The 18,351-nt window shown below is 38.6% G+C and overlaps 1 protein-coding gene across 4 annotated transcripts in view; it reads right to left on the minus strand.

Moving 5' to 3' along the window:
* pkp4 (plakophilin 4) overlaps positions 1-18,351 on the minus strand; it is a 68,374-nt gene that overhangs the window by 30,513 nt on the left and 19,510 nt on the right. For all 4 annotated transcript variants that reach the window (XM_077535978.1, XM_077535979.1, XM_077535977.1 and 1 more), the window contains 2 exons: positions 10,719-10,831; positions 2,442-2,476 (listed from right to left, as the gene is read on the minus strand). In XM_077535978.1, the coding sequence (XP_077392104.1) occupies positions 2,442-2,476; positions 10,719-10,831 (148 nt within the window). The remainder of the gene's footprint in view (positions 1-2,441; positions 2,477-10,718; positions 10,832-18,351) is intronic.

The raw sequence follows: 18,351 nt of genomic DNA on the forward strand, positions 1-18,351 counted from the left end.
CTGTGCATTTTATTGTGTAGTTTAAATAGCCTCAGCCTATTATTCCCTTCACATACATACAGACCAAAGGCCAATATATTTTGCCCATAATCACAAATCATCACTGTGGAAAAATTAGAGTCGCTTCTTTCATCAGGAACAAAAAAAAAAGTATATTTGTATCTGTTTCCATTTAGCAGTAGAATATAGCTAAGTTTCATCATTATTCACAAACCTGTTGAAAACACTGCCAAAAAGAGCTTGTTGCAACATGGTCCTGGTTGGTCTCTTATACTCTATTGCCACCTGCTGGTCTTTTTTTTTTTTTTTTTTGGTAATAACTACCATTGCTTTAAGTGACCTCTTCATGTCAGAAGCTCTATCAAAGCCTTCTGTATGCTGTAGCATAAAAAAAAATAACATTTTTGGGAGTGAAGGACAAAGTATTAAAAAAACTTAATTATATGTTTCAGAGCTCAGTTTGAGTGTGAAGTTACACCTGTTGGCCTCACATCCCAAAAACTAGCATCTTAGCTTTATTCAAAACTCTTTATCTAATATGTCTGTGCTCTGCGATTGTGCAGGGTGTGCCCTGTCTCTTGCTCAAAGTCGAGATAATCATTTTGCAGTGTGAAATTCTTCCATATTCTTGTGACAACTCACAAACGACAGCTAAAAATTGACAACAATGCCTTCATTGTGGATGTGACGGGGGGGGGGGGATGGATTGTTCTCTTGTCTTAGTCCACAAGAGGTGTGACTGCATTGACATTTCTGGCGGCGGGAGGGCGGTTTCCACGGCAACACCTCCGTCTCATACGCCGGGCGACGTACAGTGACTCACGAGGCCAATAAGGAACTCGAGAGAGACACACATTCACACCGCGCCACCTAAAGACCGGAACAAGTGCATTACCGCGTTGGACGGTCGTTCATCATCCATAGCACAATGACGGATCAATACCGAGCAGAACAGCAATTACTTCGTTTGCACTCCTCCGCCGCCAATCAAACAAGCAAATGACTTACAACAGTTTTCTCGGTGCGCATGCACAAGCAAAATCCCAAAAGGCTTTTCTGACAAGATCGAAACAAGATTAATGACCATTACAGAATTGTTCATTTTTGCAATTAATAAGCCATGAAATGCATTGGTAAAGTAATCATTCATTACTATCTACTTTGTCTTGAAGATGCTTTTGAGGATGTGAAGCAAACAAATAGAAGCTTTTAGAGAAATCCCTCAAGCCAGTGTCGTCTCCAAACCGGAGCTCAAAGGAGGTAAGAAGAAGAAAAACGCCCGAGGCTGTCAATTTATTGAAAACTCGCCCAACTTAACAAAGATAATTGCAAATGCTACAAAAGCACGGCAATATTGAATTATTTCATAAACATACGGAAGCTGCACAATGGTACATGCACACAGATAATAAGTATGAAGGGATAGAAACATGCATGCGCTGAAAAGTTGTGAAAAATATTCTAACTGAATTTTTGCCCCTCAAAATTCCTATTGTGATTTAATATTGGTTTTTGGCTCTGCGTGCATTTTTTTTTTTTTTAAAGGTGAAGTCAACATCCAAATTTATTTTTGGCAATATGTTCTATGCAGCCCCACTTGTCTAAATATGGCATTCTGGTTAATATTGTGTTAGTGGAATATGAGTTAAGCAGAAAAATCCAGCCGTTTTTATCCATCTCAGCGGGTGGCCATTTTGCCACTTAAGATGACATCACAGTTGCTTAGAGCTCCGGCAACGACCAATCACAACTCACCTGTTTTTTTGAAGATGAGCTATGATGGGTTGTTAACTGAGCAACTGTGATGTCATCTTCAGTCGACAACAAGTGGCAAAATGGCCACCCGCTGAGATGGATAAAAATGGCTGGATTTTGCGTCATAACTCAGATTCAACAAATGTAGTATTAATCAGAATGTCATATTTAGACTAGTGAGGTCACATATGAAGATATTATTGTCAAGAAATGTTTGAGGTTGACTTCTACTTTAACAAAAATACATACTGTAAACATTTAGTTCTTATAGGTTAAATAAATAAATACGTAAATACATTAGCATAACAGTATATACATAAAGGCGAGCGATATAAACTTTTTTTAAAAACTGGATTCTACTATATTGCAATGACGATTTAAATTTGAATCATTGTGCATCCCTACTTGTTATGTAAAATTCACTTGTGGTACTAAGTAGGAAAGTAGAAGTATAATCTGAAGTGGCAAAACGTGTAAAATGGTAACCAAGCAATGTTGTGGATAGATTTAAATTAAAGTGTCCTACGTCATATATTGAAGTGGGTCCGCAATATTAACCCAGAAATCCATATTTGTGCCAAATGATTTTGTACCTCCACACGGCACCATATTTAGATTGCGTGCAAGCAATTTATGAAAAGGCAAAATAACCGTTTCATAAAAATAAAAAGCAATTTCCAACCTACCGGCAGTTCTCCAAGGCAGGGACTTCTCAGATGAGCTGCAAGGGGAGAAGAGGAAATGAAAAAGTAAATATGGGCTCGGTGACAGTGACACGTTGTTTACCAAGTACATTTTGCATTGGCCTTTCAGGACAGGGTCACAGATGGTAATCACTGCCTTCAGGGATATCACGACCCGGAGTCATCCGATGTAACGCTTACAAATCAGATGTAAAGTGCACTTCTGTCACCTTCGTTTATCTAGCCGTAAAGGTGCCTTTTGTGTGAGAGATGCTCATTTGTTAGACGGCTTGACAACAAAAGCAAATTCATAACGGAGCAGTGCGAGGAGTGCGAGTCAGAGAGGAATCACTGGTGTCATCTTTTTCTTATCTTGTAAGGTGTTAATGTCTACAAAAAAAAATAAAAATACCCGATTGTTGTTGTTGTTTTTTTTTAGACATTAACATATCACAGCAGAAGACAAAGACAATTGAATGCTCCGTTGAACAAATACTAAACGAGAAAGGATTGTAAAACAGCGTTAACCCCTTTTCACACTGCACTTAGTGATTAAGAGTCATGCAGCAATGTTAAATGATTGGTTGCCAGCATGCCCATATTTGGTAATCATGCCCATATTTGGGCATGCTGACGTAACAGCCTATCAGGAAGTAAAAACTAGGGATGTAACGATATCCAAACATCACGATACGATATTATACGGGGTTGGCGATATTTTAAAAAAAAGCACAATATTGTGCTTACGTACATAACAGCAATGCATATAAACCACCTACAATCTCTAATAACAATATTGAGGCTCACATTGATCTCTTCACAAGCAAATTAGGTTCCCCTCATCTGACAATTAGCATAGATTTTTAACTCATTCACTGCCATTGATGTGTATATCCGTCAATGACAGTGAATGAGTTAAGTCAATTCCGTTCCCATTGACGTGTATATCCGTCAATGGCAGTGAATGAGTTAACATAGAAGTCCAAAACATCCCTAATGAAAATTAAATTGCACTAATAAACTAGCCACCAGAGGGTGCTCGAACCGCACAAATGGAAATCAACCTGACTTTTTTTTAACAGATGTCTTCCTTTTAAATATTGTGAACATGACGACGACGATATTGTGGCAGTTTTAATATCACGATATCACGATATTGCCCTTATCGTTACATCCTTAGTAAAAACTGAGACTTTGCCACTGGTTAGCCCGTATCTTATCTTTCATTGTTGCAAAAGGAAGCCCTGATTTTGCTCTTTTCAACACGAGCAGCGGTGAAAAACTAATAACTCGGCGGGAACTTGAAAAGTTTAACCATGCAGTTACTTGTAAATAATTCCGCCAAAATAACACAAAATCATTTTGCAAGCTCATTCTCCAATTGGATGTGATCTGTGCCGCCCAGCAACATTCCATTCTGTGGTCCCCTCCCTTCGCCACATACACAATGAATGGGTGGGACAACGGCGTATTGTGCCCTGCTAAATGCAGTGTGAAAGGGGGTTTAAGAAACCAAAAAAAAAAAAAAAAAAAGCATTTATTCAATATATGTATTTTATTAATCAGCCAATTAAATGGTAATCAGAATTCCGGCCTTAAAAACTCTTTATCGGTCGAGCTAGTGAAAATAATAATGATACAAAAATAAATTTTGCAACAATGACAGTGCAGGTAATCCAGCATTTCATGTATTATATTAAGAGTGCTTGTTTCTTTGGAAAAGCAGAGCCACAAAATCCAGGCAGGTTCACAAGATATACGACCGCTACAGCCGAAAACCATAATAAGAGAATAATAACCACTTCATCATTTAGAAAAACATTCAGTGATCAGAATGAAAGCACTTCAGGACTTTGTCTGATGTTGAGAAAAAAAATAAAATAAATCAAGCAGCCATCATTACGGCGACCCTATACGGCTCTAGAATGAGCTTTAAGAGAGCACGACTCTCTGGATGTTAATGGCCACATGCAGGCAATTAAAAGGAGTTAGTTAGACGAGATGTGCTCCACTGAGCCACGGCAAATGGAAGAAAGGCGGAGATACCTTGATGACAAGAAATGGCGCCTGCTGAATGCCAACCGGATGGCGAAAGGGTAGATAATGTGAGCTATTGGTAGGCCTGTCAGGATAACACGTTTCTTAGGACCGTATATTTTCTCGGAAGCTGTCAGGATAAACGATAGGATCGTTGATGTCGGGTTTCATCTGTCTTGAATTTAAAATGTCCCCACAAGCCTTGCAGCATTAAACTTTGCAACTAATTCTATTTATGCCGCTCAACTACAGCCGTTGGAAAACGTTGCTTCAAGTCTTGTAATTCTTTCTTTCTCTCTTCTTCAACACTGTTTTGTCTGTGTACTGAAATCTGCAATCTGCAAGTGAAACCCTAGTGTGCGCCCTAATCCCTGCTGTAACCCGCTGAGCTATTGAGCCCCGCAGCGGGACCTGAAACGTTAAAGCTAATCTCCATTTGCTCACAAATGCCCAATGGCAGCCATTTCATTTGTCTGTGCTGGGCTCTTAAAAAGCTGTGGAACTCACGATGGGAGTTTTTGCTCTGGGGGGCTGAAATCTAGGAAAGTTCCTATACTTTAGCATAGTGTTCATTTTCAAATTGTGCACATTGTTACAGGCTTACAATATTATTAAATGATATTTTTAATAGGAGTATCGATAGTAGCTGTAGTACATTTGATAAATAAAATGTAAAGCTAGTATCGGCCTGATACAGATAACTTATGTTTTTAGTTTGAGCACTACTGAACGAAATGATTAACTAATTTACTCCCAAAAACGTATAAATATGTTCTATTTTAAATATTACCATTTTCCCAAAGATGTAATTATACATTTTGGCTTTGATGCAACCTCTGAACTGAAGAGAATTTTTGAAGCAATGGTAGTTATTACAAAAACGGCCAGCAGATGGCAGCAGAGTATAAGAGATCAAAAAGCTCTTGAAGTGCACTAGTGCAGTAGGATCATCATTTATTTATTTATTGGTACAAAACAAGAAAACGTTTAAAAGTATATATATATATATATATATATATATATATATATATATATATACACACATATATATATACTAAGACAAATAAAATTCTTTGAAACACCAATTATGCAAGTTCCTTTTGGATTAAAAAAAAGTTATTTTAAAATTTGAAAAAAAAGGTGTAAATGTATAAATGCAAACAACTCAAAAATTAGCATTAATAAAAAAAATTTATACGATTATGCTGATTTTGTAACTGTGGAGCGTAATAATTGAAATTGTAATTGAATTTCGATTAATTGCACAGCCCTACCATGTGCAAAGCTTTTCACAAAAACCTATCAGAATTTTTTATTTTTTTTTTAAGGTCAATGTCATAAGAATGCACAGTGCTCACTCAACTTGATATCAGAAAAAAATTACCAAAATCTGGCTTTGAAGATATTTGACCTACAAAAATTACACAGCGTAAGCGCAATGTTAAAGGAGAGTGCCTCCAAAAACTTGAGTCAGAACTCCAGTGTGAGAAAAATGAAAAATGAAAGAGCACATTTCGAAAAGTAAATATGATGATTTTTCAAGTGGAACCAGAGATTGAATCAGGCACTCTGAGGTCTTGTTGTGTTTGGTTTGAAGGACTGCGAGCGTAATAACAGCTGCTTTGAGTGAGATACGTTTTCACAAATAAAAGCAAAAAAAAAAAAAAACATACAAGGATGTTTTTTGTAGTACACGCTTTACAATAAAATCATGTTGAAAATACAGTGGTGCTTTGAGAGATGCATGTTTAATCCATTCCATGACCATGCTTGTAACTCAAAACATCTGCTATCTCAAATCATCTTTCCTCATTGAAATGAATGGAAATGCCATTAATCTGTTCCAGGCTCCCAAATAAAAACACATTTTTGCAATGTGTTTTTCAATTAAAAAAAAAAAAAAAAGCACTCTATATTATTGTGCTTTATGAAAACAAATTAATTTCATTTTCAAAAACTGTGTGTGGCTTGGCCACTTGGGGGCAGTATACTATAGACAGAGCCACAAGCCAAAGAACGAGTTTCATAAGTGATATCGCACCACAACACCACTGCCATTTAGCTCAATTGGCCGATGTTTGAAGACCAGTAATCGGCCGATTATAATCCATGGCCGATTAATCGGTCGGGCCCTACTTGGCGCATTAATTTGCGGGGTAAAAAAACAAACAAAAAGTATCGATTCATGGTTTTATGAATCAATATTGGGCTATGAAAAGGAATATCGATTTGATATCGATATATCAATATTTTAGACCCAGCCCTAATGTTTTTTGTTTTGTTTTGTTTTTTGTTATAAAGTCTGCGCTGCATGAACATCAATCACTGAAGTATGCAACTTCGTTGACAGTTCCTATGCTAAAGAATTTAGGTCAAGGTATTCAAAAATTCCTTTAAAAAAAAACAGTTTTCTATGAATTCCAATGGATGCCATTTTGTTGAACATCCCACTCAAATCACACAAGAACATCCTAAAAAAGGAGAAAACAGGAGCAGCGTATTTATTGTTGCCAGGGGCCACTGACCCCATGAATGAAACGTTGCCAAAGTATTTTTAGAAGTACAAAAAGCAGTCGCCGCTTTGGTGTTTACACCATGTTCCCAGCAAGTCCGCAAAGAGCCAATGGGAAGCAGATGAGTCAGAGTGTCGCTGTTAGTGTTGTAGAGTCTATCCAAACACTGGCTGCAGTTCAACTTCACATCTAAACACAGTTTGTTTCAAAAACTAAGCTCCACATATGTTTCACGTCATCAAATGGTGGCAACCGTTTGAAGATTAAAAAAAAAAAAAAGTACAAATAATCACTTGATTACGTGCCAGAATGATGGCAAAGCACTGCTTGGGCACACATGTTGAACATGCAAACGTAGTCTGTTTTTCACAAGTACATACTACTTGTACATATTGTATTAAATGAGCAATGAGTTACCTCTGGCTTTTCAGGCTCTTTATGGCATCATCCGAGCATCTGCATTATGTACATTATGTAGTGATTACTGATTAATAAAACTAACAATAAATTATATGGAAAGGGTCTTGACCAATCATAGAGATCGCATCGACTTACGGTAACGTTTCATTTGTTGCTATTGACCAAACAATTTTTTGAGGCTCATGAAAATTGCGATATTTGGCAGATTAAAAAAAAAAAAAAAACAATTACCGATTTATTGGGCGATTATTTTTAAAAATAAACAATTAATGCATGGCTAAAACAGCTTTTTTTGGTTCCTTGACAACAACAAAGAATTATTAATTACAGTCATAAAAATTTGCTTTACTTTGTTTAGCTTTACAACAAAGAAAAATAACTGATGATTTTTTCTTTTTTTGTAGATATTTATTTTGCCAATGTGGTGTGTTGCTCTTCGCTAGTTGCTTTCATTTTCACTACCGATACTTTAAAATTGAAAGTTTAAAAACAATACAAAAAAAAAATCTTAATATAATTGAGATCAGATAAAATGAAAAATACATATCGTACTGCACCGCACTGTATAAACGACAAAGCGGGCTGACAAATTGGCGATATTGCGAGCATATGGTCGTAGTGCTGCGTTTTGAAGAGTACAGAGAAGTATTTGAAGTTGCTGCACACCCGCGCCTGTGCCAATAGAAGCCAACTCTTGAGTTGTGCAGCCTGCTGGCGCTTTTTGTTGGTTCGCAGCCTCGAGGGCAAGAATATATCACCATATACAAGCACATGTCCCAAAAAACATCCTAATACCAGCCTCTTTTGAACCTGAGTCTCAATATATACATCCCAGGTGAATGCAGCTCAAAGCTGGAATAAAAATGTTTGAAGTAGATATTTGTAAACAGTATGCACATTCTTTAAGAGATGAGCCCAACTACATCTGCTGTGAATAGCATGTTGACTGCTAACGGAAAGATCGGTTAACACTATTTGACACTCATTACCCTTACAAAATGAGAACGCCATTATGCAAATGCTATCAATTGTATTGCAAAGGCTGCCATGCCCTGGGGCTTGTGTCGCACCAAAGGTAACTTTGTCCTCATTTTTAACACATTTTAAGGCGTAAATATGGTATTGTGACTTTTTATTAGTGATTTTTTTTTTTTTTAATGGCGGTGTCTCTAAAATGCAGACGATGCAAGTAAGTATACAAATACAGTAAAGTGAAACCTCAGAAGTAAAAAAATAAATAATAATAATAATAATAATAATAATAATACTGCATGTAAAGTTACAATAGTAAAACAAATACTATTATTTAACTGTACAAATCTCGACAGTAAAAAAAAAATAAAAAATTGCCGTCTTAGTTCAGTTACCAAACACTGAGTTACTAAAGTTGGTATTATAGATTATATTGCTATCATATACTGTTGTTCACCAACATCAATACAACATCATTTTTTTAAACAAACTTTTCAAATTAAAATCAAAGTAAAAGTACTTGCTGTTCTTCTCCGAAGTAACGTCAGAGCGGAAGCGAATTGCTGTTAGCCATGCTAGTTAGCTTGTTATCTGCCTTGGTAGCATCCTTTTAGCATTCATTTCTCTGTTGTGAATGTGAGCACAGAAACAAACATTCATTTCAAGACATTTTCACAGTTAATATATGAATGTTAGCTTGAATTTGTCAAAGAGTTATAGGTGGCGTTTTTGTAAATGCGATATCGTATTGGAAGCATAGTAGCCACTCTCTGTAAGCACGTTTTGCGCATCAACGACAGCGGTATCCTAAAATTCCCCAAAGGTACGACTTTTTTCGACACGGAAACCGCTGATATAAAATTTAAGCAGTTTTGAAACCATGACATTTTAATACTACTGCACACCTTGAAACCAATAACCAGCCCATGCCTACTAGCAAGGCACATTTTGCCGCGCTGTCTTCACTTTTGTATAATTTGTCAATGACTCATGACAGCAGGCTGCACCACAGCCGTGTGGTCAGCGGACATGTTGTTGCATCTGTACCACAGTTCTGAAACAGGGGTCGAGGGGACAAATTTCCACAACAAAACCCAATCGCTCTTCTCTGTCAATACTGCCACGGTAGGCAAATAACACTCCGCTACAAATGCGTGTTCACACTCACAACACTGGCTCAGCGTTTTCACTACAAACACAGTTGTATTTAGCTCCAATGTATTGTCTTGCAGCCTTCAGCTGAAAGAAACAAACATGACTATGGCTATGACTGAGCGGCATCACCAACAAGGATAACAGTAAGCTTTGATGCACTTTGGTGTAAACAAATACAGAGCCAGAGCCATACGAAATACGAGCAAAGCCGCAATACAGAGAGACCATAAAAAAAAACAAAAACCTTTAAGCAGCTTAATTTTTGCTGAAAAAAAAAAAAAAAAAAAAAAAGTGTTTTTGTGCTCACTCAGGTCAAAGCCATGTCTAATACTGCACAGTATATAAATATTGGTTTGGTCCATTCTTAGTGCCAAGGAGATGTGTTGAAGTAAGGGGTGGAACTTAATTTTAGTCAGGCCATAACCTTGTCTAATAGAGGAAAAAAAAAGTGCTCTGCTGCCATCTTGTGGCATATCGAGGCTATCACCAACTTTATTGGTTTGCCGTTAATTAGTCGCGGATTTTCGCTATTCAACACACTGTAAAAAAATCAGTTTAAAAAATAAAATACTGGCGCGCCAATACATTAATGGCTTACAAAATTAATATTACACAGCATAGTTCTCTGCTGACACTGAAACAATACCATTAGCGTTACGCTAGCAGACTTTTGTTCGACAAAACTGGTGGTTTGGTTGAACATTTTGGTGTTTAAATATCCTGTACTATGTGGAATTCTCTCTTTTTTTTTTTTTTATGTGTCAGGCCTGAGGCTGAAAAACGTGCGCAATGGTCTACCGCACTACACTCATCTGATTTCCGTTCTTTCCACATAAAAATACTCTACCTTTTTTCCTGAACTGACTAATAAACAGCTTTTAAGTAAGCACACTTAGTCTACTTGGGTTAAATTGCACACAAGTACCAAAACTAAAAATGTATGCTCATGGCAGTATTGGTAGAGCATTCAGCTACTTTAAGTTGACCTCAAAATCATACCAAAGAGTTAAGATAAAAGATTGGACAACTTTCAGGCTGGCTGTCCAATGAAAGGCAACTTCATCAGTATGCTATAAGGTTTACACTACAGAATATCAGTGAAGGGTAAACAAAAACAAAAACAAAAAAAACACCATGTATTTAGTTGGAGTGTAGCTGTTTGTGTGCTAAATCGTTCCATTACCTGCTGCTTCCAGCACCCGGCGATTCTGCCCCGAGTCTGCATCTTTCCAGCTGATTGGCCACAATCTGCCTCTCAACCTCCAGCTCCCGCGTTAGCCGCTCGAACTGGAGCTCCTGCGTATGCACGGCAAAAAAAAAAAAAAGGAATGAAGGTCAGTTGTTCGTGATTATCTGAGTAAGCGTTACATGCGTCTATTGACAGATCTGACAAACGAGGAGTATTTTACACAGAAAATGGCACATCAGGGACATAATAGAAGACACAGTAATTATCTGGCAACAAAATGCTGACAATGCAAGTTAGAATAGAATTACATCGGAACCTAACCTATACTGTAACACAGCGGCTTAAAAAAGATCCTTAAGGCCGTATCCCAGCCTTAGTACACACAGAAACTGATATTCAACATCAGTATTCAAACAGATATTCAACATGTAAACTAATTTTTAAAATGTGGAAGAACCCACACGTGTCGAACAAAAGAATTGCCATGTGACCAACTCGGCACGGCTCACACATAACTGTATCTTCACCGACAATCACGAGTCCCCTTCCCCAAAGCAGATGTCTGGCGTAGGACCAAGACCAAAATATGAAAAGCAGCAGGCTACCACAGCGTATCCATTTTGCCGGGAAATACAAAGACGAATAGTGCTGGGTATCGATTCAGATTTCCAAAATCGATTCGATTCGATTCAGAAGGGCCCGATTCGATTCTTGAAGAAAAAACACTCCCGAAGTCGATGCTAACTCCTCGTTAGCATTTGCTAACTTCCTGTTTGCGCTAGGCTAGCGATGGTTTAAAAACGAAACGCATTTTAGATGTAATTCTTAACATTGTTTATTTAGGTTTAGAGTTAACTCCAAGTGCGGGGTCATTAAACAGCTTAAAGGACACCTCGTGACAACAGAATAACATACGCTACACCCTTGCTAGTTGCTAATGCTACGCAAGCAAAATGGTGCATTCAGGGTACTTTCATAGTGTCGGAAACTTCGGCTATTTACACAACCAATTGCTAACTTTAGTTGTGGACAACAACAGCGTTAGCTTCAGGTCGCTTCCTGATTGGCTACGTTTCTATTCCACGTCATAATCACAAAAGACAGTAGCTTGGCCCAACTCATACACAAGGTTTTGGGATCATAGGTTGAACATTTACGATTTTCCAAGCAGATCGGGATAATCTTCAGGATAATCTTTTGACAATCTGACAATCAGGCCTTTGCTAACTTCGATCGGAAGAGATTAAGGCTCGATTATCGGTATACATGTGCTCCATTTAATTGGCTGTCATTCCGTTTCATGTCACAAACGCTGGGAAGACTACAAATATACTATAGCTTTATGATCATAAATATTGAACAGATTAATCATTTATGAGTTTGAATGTTTTCAGAGTGGATAAATGATGAAAAATCACTGTTGAAACACCCTACAACCATTGATAATCCGTCATGATCGGCTTGATTATCAGTATGTGTATACTGTACCCAGTTTAACATAGCTAACAAGCTTATTAAAAATGCTCATAATTATTTCATACAAAGTATTCACACACCAAGTTGTATATACACAATTATAGTTATGTCGGGTATGATCCAGCCACACACCCATTAGCACCTCTTGCGTACCTGACATTTGGCCTTGATGGCTCTGTTGCGATGGGAGCCGCGTGGAACTCGGCATTTAGCTAATTACCAATCATCATTGAGGCTTTTACTTGCATCGTTTTCTAGTTGTATGTCACAGAGTGGCAATCTGCAGCAAATAGCCAGAACATGGCACACGTGCGCAATAAATAGAAAAACCGAGATGTCATCCAAAGCACCACTTTGCCGGATTCCCTGCGCTCCACTAGGAGCATTTTCCTGGCCACGCTCGCCATGACTCGATGAATAGATGAGGGCATCCTCAGACCTCTCATGTAAAAGGCTTCTCAACAGTCTGGTACTTTCCGAGCCCCATTCGGCAGCGCGAACGAACCATGCGTGGAGCAGCTCTTCAGCTGTGAGGAGACTTAGGAAGGTCACTTGATTATGCCTTGGAGCAAGCTACTTTCCCACACTTACTTTCTTGTGTTCTTCGGGTGCCCTCCGCAATGAACAAAAACGTAACCCCAACCCCCCTTGAAGTGCTGCGATATGCCCTCCACTGTTCTTATCTCCATCGCAGCAGTAGATAAATGGAGCTAGGCTGCAGGCTGTGGTTGCTCCACAATCAGAGCTTCCCAGGGGCTTACAGGAGGGGGTCGAGGGGGTGTTGCTCTGTCATGCTTATATAAAAATGTATTTATTTAATGTAGGGAGGAGTAAATGGTTAAATATTTTGTTTTGTTTGCGAAAGGATCTTATCTGTAGTCTGACCGCATAAGCGACAACTTAGTAGTGTTCTGCTTCTAAAGTAAACGTTGGTAGTAAATATTACTATAGCCACCAATATTGGTACCAGCATCGGCCCCCAAAAATCCCATGTGTGCGTTTGTTTTCGCAAAATCAGTGCACAAATTAGCAAATTTAGTTTAGCCAAGCTAGCATAGCATTATCTCTGCATGGTTTCAACTGTGATTACATTTAATGGACTAAATGTCGGCGGTTTAAGTTGACACCCTGATATTTCTAACTACACATTATTTAGTTTTTGTGTGTCACTAAATGAGATGATAATTTAGTGACAATGATTTTGTATATAAAAAAAAAACAGCAACAACATGAAAAGCACTGTAATCTAGCAACATGAATGAAAATGAATGATCACTTGTTTATGTGATGCTTTCGAGGGATAGAACAACCCCACAGTTAATTGCATCCTCTCTGTCATGATGAGTTTTTTTTTTCTTTTCAGAATCAAGCTCATTAGTTTCTGCTTAAACCTTTCCCCTGGCTATAAGCTATAACGAATATGGATTCAAAGTGTTCTTAATGAGCTTGTTTGAGCACAGGGTGATGTGGCAAAAAAGAAGGACCTTGGCCAAATAAAACGGACACAGAAGAAGTTGCAAATTACAAACATTAACACTATCTGCATTGCAACCGTAGCCAGTGGGACCATTAAACAAACGTGACGTTTACTTAACAATCGCGCGGCAATCGACAAGCCAGCTGTCCTGTCCTGTACCAACCGGGCTCCCCGTATGCCTTTATTTGCCAGATTTGCCGGCGGTACACGAGCTGATTCAGATCCTGTACCCTCTTGTGTCCTCAAATAAACAGATGACGGCACGGCAGCGAAGGCACGCGACGGACACGCTTCATCATCATGGCTGCTGACAATACAAGAGCTGTGTGAAATGCCCCGAGCGCCTTCTTGTTACTGCTGATTCAGCGCACTCAAAAGGTCTCAGCAAACTTAAATGTCATACATTTAAGGAGAAAAACATTTTGGCAACAGCCAAATGATTCCATTTCCTCTGTATTCTATTGATGTATACTGGTTGATACTGTTAGAGCTAACACAATAGTGTCTAGGGCTTCATTCCTTGACATTATATATTATATTGCCTTTAATCAACTGGTATGAACACGATTTAATCCAGTCACAAGTTACGGAAAAGTATGATGAATGTGATAGGATAATGACTAGAGAACTGTTTATGAAAAGAACAATACTGTCATAATTCTTCAGAGCTAGTGTTCCAATGACGACAGAAATGAACAAATGTGCAATTTGGTATAAATAGTGTACAAAATGTCACGTTGCAAGCTGTTGTGACTTATATTCTTCCTGTTGCGAGGCTAAATTTGAATTATAAGTACGCCTGCAATGATTCGTCAAATAACTCAAATAAGGTGATTAACTCGTTCAAACCCAAAAACGTGAAGACATGTTTTTTAATACTTTGCCCTTCACTCCCAAAAACACCTTTATATCTTCGTTTTAATTTGTTTAAGCAAGAGCACACAGAAGGCTTTGATGCAGCTTTTGACATGAAGAGGTGGCTTAAAGCAATGATAGCTATTTAATAAAACGGCCAGCAAGTGGCAGCAGAGTATAAGAGATCAGCCAGGGCCATGTTGCAATGAGCTCTTTTTGTCAGTGTTTTCACCAGGAATGTGAATCTTGATGAAACTTAACTATATTCTAATGCTGATTGCTGCAAAACGGAACCAGATACAAATATACTTTTTTTCCTGATAAAAGAAGAGACTCTAATCTTTCTTTTGGTAAGTTCCATGTTTTTACAGCAACAGAACATAATATTATGTGGGTCTTACAAAATCAGTCAAAATCCAGTTGCAAAATGTGTGAATCGGCGCTTCTCAGGTTTTATTTTTCCAGCACTCGGTGTTGGCAAGGAGTAAAAGAGTCCGTAAGAAAACAACAACACAGAGAAAGTGTAGCCAAAGCCACTAGCGCATTATCAATCACTCTATTGAACAAACGTCAAGAAAACAAACAAGTAACAGTAAACAACTCAACATGCAGTTAAAAGCCAGCCAACTCTATACTCTCATTGCCTGACACCCACGTCACTCACCATGCCTGGCTCCACCTTTTAAAGGGGCTGTCTGCCGGTTTCACTCAGGAAAATGCACTTTTTAAATACAGGATTTAAACAAACAAACTACTTCTCAATTTATTGATATAGGCTTTTCATAACGTGTGGGGGTGATTTTGTCCTAAACCCCCACACCCCCAGCCTGTATTTTGCCATTTTGTGTTTGTTTTGTAAACAGCGGGACATTTCTGTGGAAAGACAATGTTTACACCCCTCCAGCCAATCGCAGAGCGGGGGGGCGTGTCGCAAACGGGGCCGGGCGAACGTGTCAGCTGCGTGACGTCACTCCCGCAGCAATTTGAAAGTACGCACGGATTTTTTTTTTCCCACTCACTCATTCACACATGTAAGCTTCTGTGAGTGAGACACTTACAAAATTAAAAAAAAACAAAAAAACGTATTTACACGTTATGGGGAGCAAATGCGTTAATTGGATTACAGAAAATAAAGAACTTTATCACAATATTCTAATTTTCCGAGACAGTCCTGTATTATAGATCACTATTTTTCTTGTTGAAATTTGAATAAGTGGGGGGGGGGAGCTAAATAAAAGGCAAAATATTTATAGTTGCTGAGCTGAATTGGCATTTTGCATTAAGCATGACTGGAGATAATGCAAAACGGGTGAACTGAGGTGTCACGTTTTTTTCATTTTCCTGTAAATATGGGTCAAATTCTTGGAGAACTCTTGGGGCTGTCCACAGCAGCTATTCCACTGCTGGCAAAAATAAAAATAAAAAATACAAAAATGTTGACAAGTGAACTAATAGAAGTGCAAAGGTTGATGGACTCCCACTCACCTATTTTCCATATGCCTTTCTAGTCCTGCCTCATTTGCATTCACACTACAGTGCACATAATTGCACATAAAAGCACAATGTCAGTAACGCGGAGTTTCATTTTAAGGTTTTTCTAAGTAAATGTTAACAAAATTGCTTATTTCCATTAAGTCTTTACAAGTTTCTGGGGCTGCCCAACACCGTTTGTCCTGCAGCATGCAAACTGCTACAAAAGGTTTCATGTGATGTTTTGAACAATAACACGAAAGGCGAGCGGATTCCCTGTGTTGCAGCTAAAAGCCTAAATAGCACAGCGTCGCATTTGCCCATGCAGCTTAATTCATAATAGACATGGAAAACACCTAGAGAGAGAGAGAGACAGCAACATCATACTGCCACAACATTGCAGCAGTCTGAAATGAGGACAGCAAAGCAATTTAGCAGCTGTCAATCTTGTTATTAGGGGAACATGACGATTCCTAAAAGAAGTGGACACACTATGCTTGTGTATTGAAGAAAAATAAATATTCTTTACTCACAAACACAGTCGGATGTCATGTCAATCAAAAGTGAAAACAGTATGAACTACATTTGTCTTACTAAATAAAATGTTCTGCATTTAGCTGAGGTTGGCCCGAAACCTCATCAGTCGCAATTTGGCAAATGTAATTTTTTTTTTTTTTAATATCTATACTTTTGTTTAGACCACACATGTGGATGCCGTTTTTACACATTATTGTCCAATCTAAAGTGTTAAAAATGGCTTGAGCAACAAGGACCAAAATGCCGTTTTTGGGGTCAACTGAAACGTAAAAACTTTGGAACTACGAGGTTTTGGCCCGTCAGTGATTTGAAATTATATATATATATATATATATATATATATAGTTCAGTAAATCATAAAAACACTAAACTTATCTAGACAGTATAAATAAATGAATAAAGTATAAGAAATAAAGCCAATAGACTGATCAGAATGAATCTTCCCCGCCCACCACCCCAAAATTGAAACCTTTTCATTTTGAAAAATGAAATTTCAATCCTCGTAAAAACACACAAATTTTTTTTTTTTAAATCTACGAAATAGCATCGGTGCGAAAGATGAACCGTGATACAGCGGGGGAACACTGCACTGTTTGTGCGCATGATGTAATGCTTCCTACCAGGGTGGCGATCAGGGAGATAATTATAATTATAATGATAATGATGACAGTGATATTCATGAGAATTAACAGTTAGGTGTTGGGGGAGATTTTCCCCGGGCTGCGTTCAAAACAAGCCAGTGTTGATGCCGCTGCTCTGGCATCTCGTCACACGGGGAGCAGATTGTCTCCTCTTTCCTGATTTCCAACTTTCCTCTACATTGACAGCTGCCTGCCACAATACATTTAGAGAACGCTTGAGAGGTGACAGCCTATCTAACGCCGCCATTCTCCATCAAGCCCCCGCTCTCTCCTTTTGTGTCCTTCCCTCCCTTTGTCCCTGCCTCCACATTCCAAGTGTTTTTTGTCTTTTCCATTGCACACCAGAGCACTCTCCTTCACCTGCATCCCGCCGCTGCCAGTGTGTCGCACTCTTCCTCCCTCGCGGGGTAATTGCTTGGAGCCGGGCTTCCATTTTGAGGTCCATAATCGAGGCCACAATGCTTATGGGTCTAGATTTCTCCTCGCCTTTGTCACGGCAGCGGCAGCACCAGGGACAGGGAGGCAGATAAGAACCGGAGGTGTGGAGAAAAATGGGCAGTCAATTGTAATTAGAGGGCTTATTCACTTACGCGTACCAAGGTAGGAGATTGTTGCCCATAGAGAGAATATCTTCTCTGAAACAATTTGGGCAGGAAATTGTGTAATGACAAAAGGACTTCCTATGTATATAAATATCTATATATATGCAGCTCTGTAAAACATTAACTCGTTCATTTTTATTTCAGGTGTCATTTGTCGACATGTTGCCATGGCAGACATCCAAACTGGGCAACGTGGGAGAAAACTAATTTGAATTTTGTGTCACTTGAACCATTTAACTCATTCACTCGCAGCCATTTTCACTGAACTTCGCTCCCGGCCGTTTTACTGGATTTTGACAGATTTTGCAAGGCCCACAGAATATTGTGTTCTATTGCTATAAAAGCATGGAACCTACCAAAATAAAGATTAGAGTTGCTTCTTTCGTCAGGGAAAAAAAACATATATTTGTATCTGTTCCCGTTTTGCAGCAATTAGCATTAGAATATAGCTACGTTTACAAACCTGTTGAAAACACTGGGAAAAAAGAGCTTGTTTCAACATGGCCCTGCCTGATCTCTTATACTCTGCTGCCACCTGTTGGCCGTTTTCTGTAATAACTACCATTGCT

This window comes from Festucalex cinctus, chromosome 11, assembly GCF_051991245.1.
Source record: "Festucalex cinctus isolate MCC-2025b chromosome 11, RoL_Fcin_1.0, whole genome shotgun sequence".
NCBI lineage: Eukaryota > Metazoa > Chordata > Actinopteri > Syngnathiformes > Syngnathidae > Festucalex > Festucalex cinctus.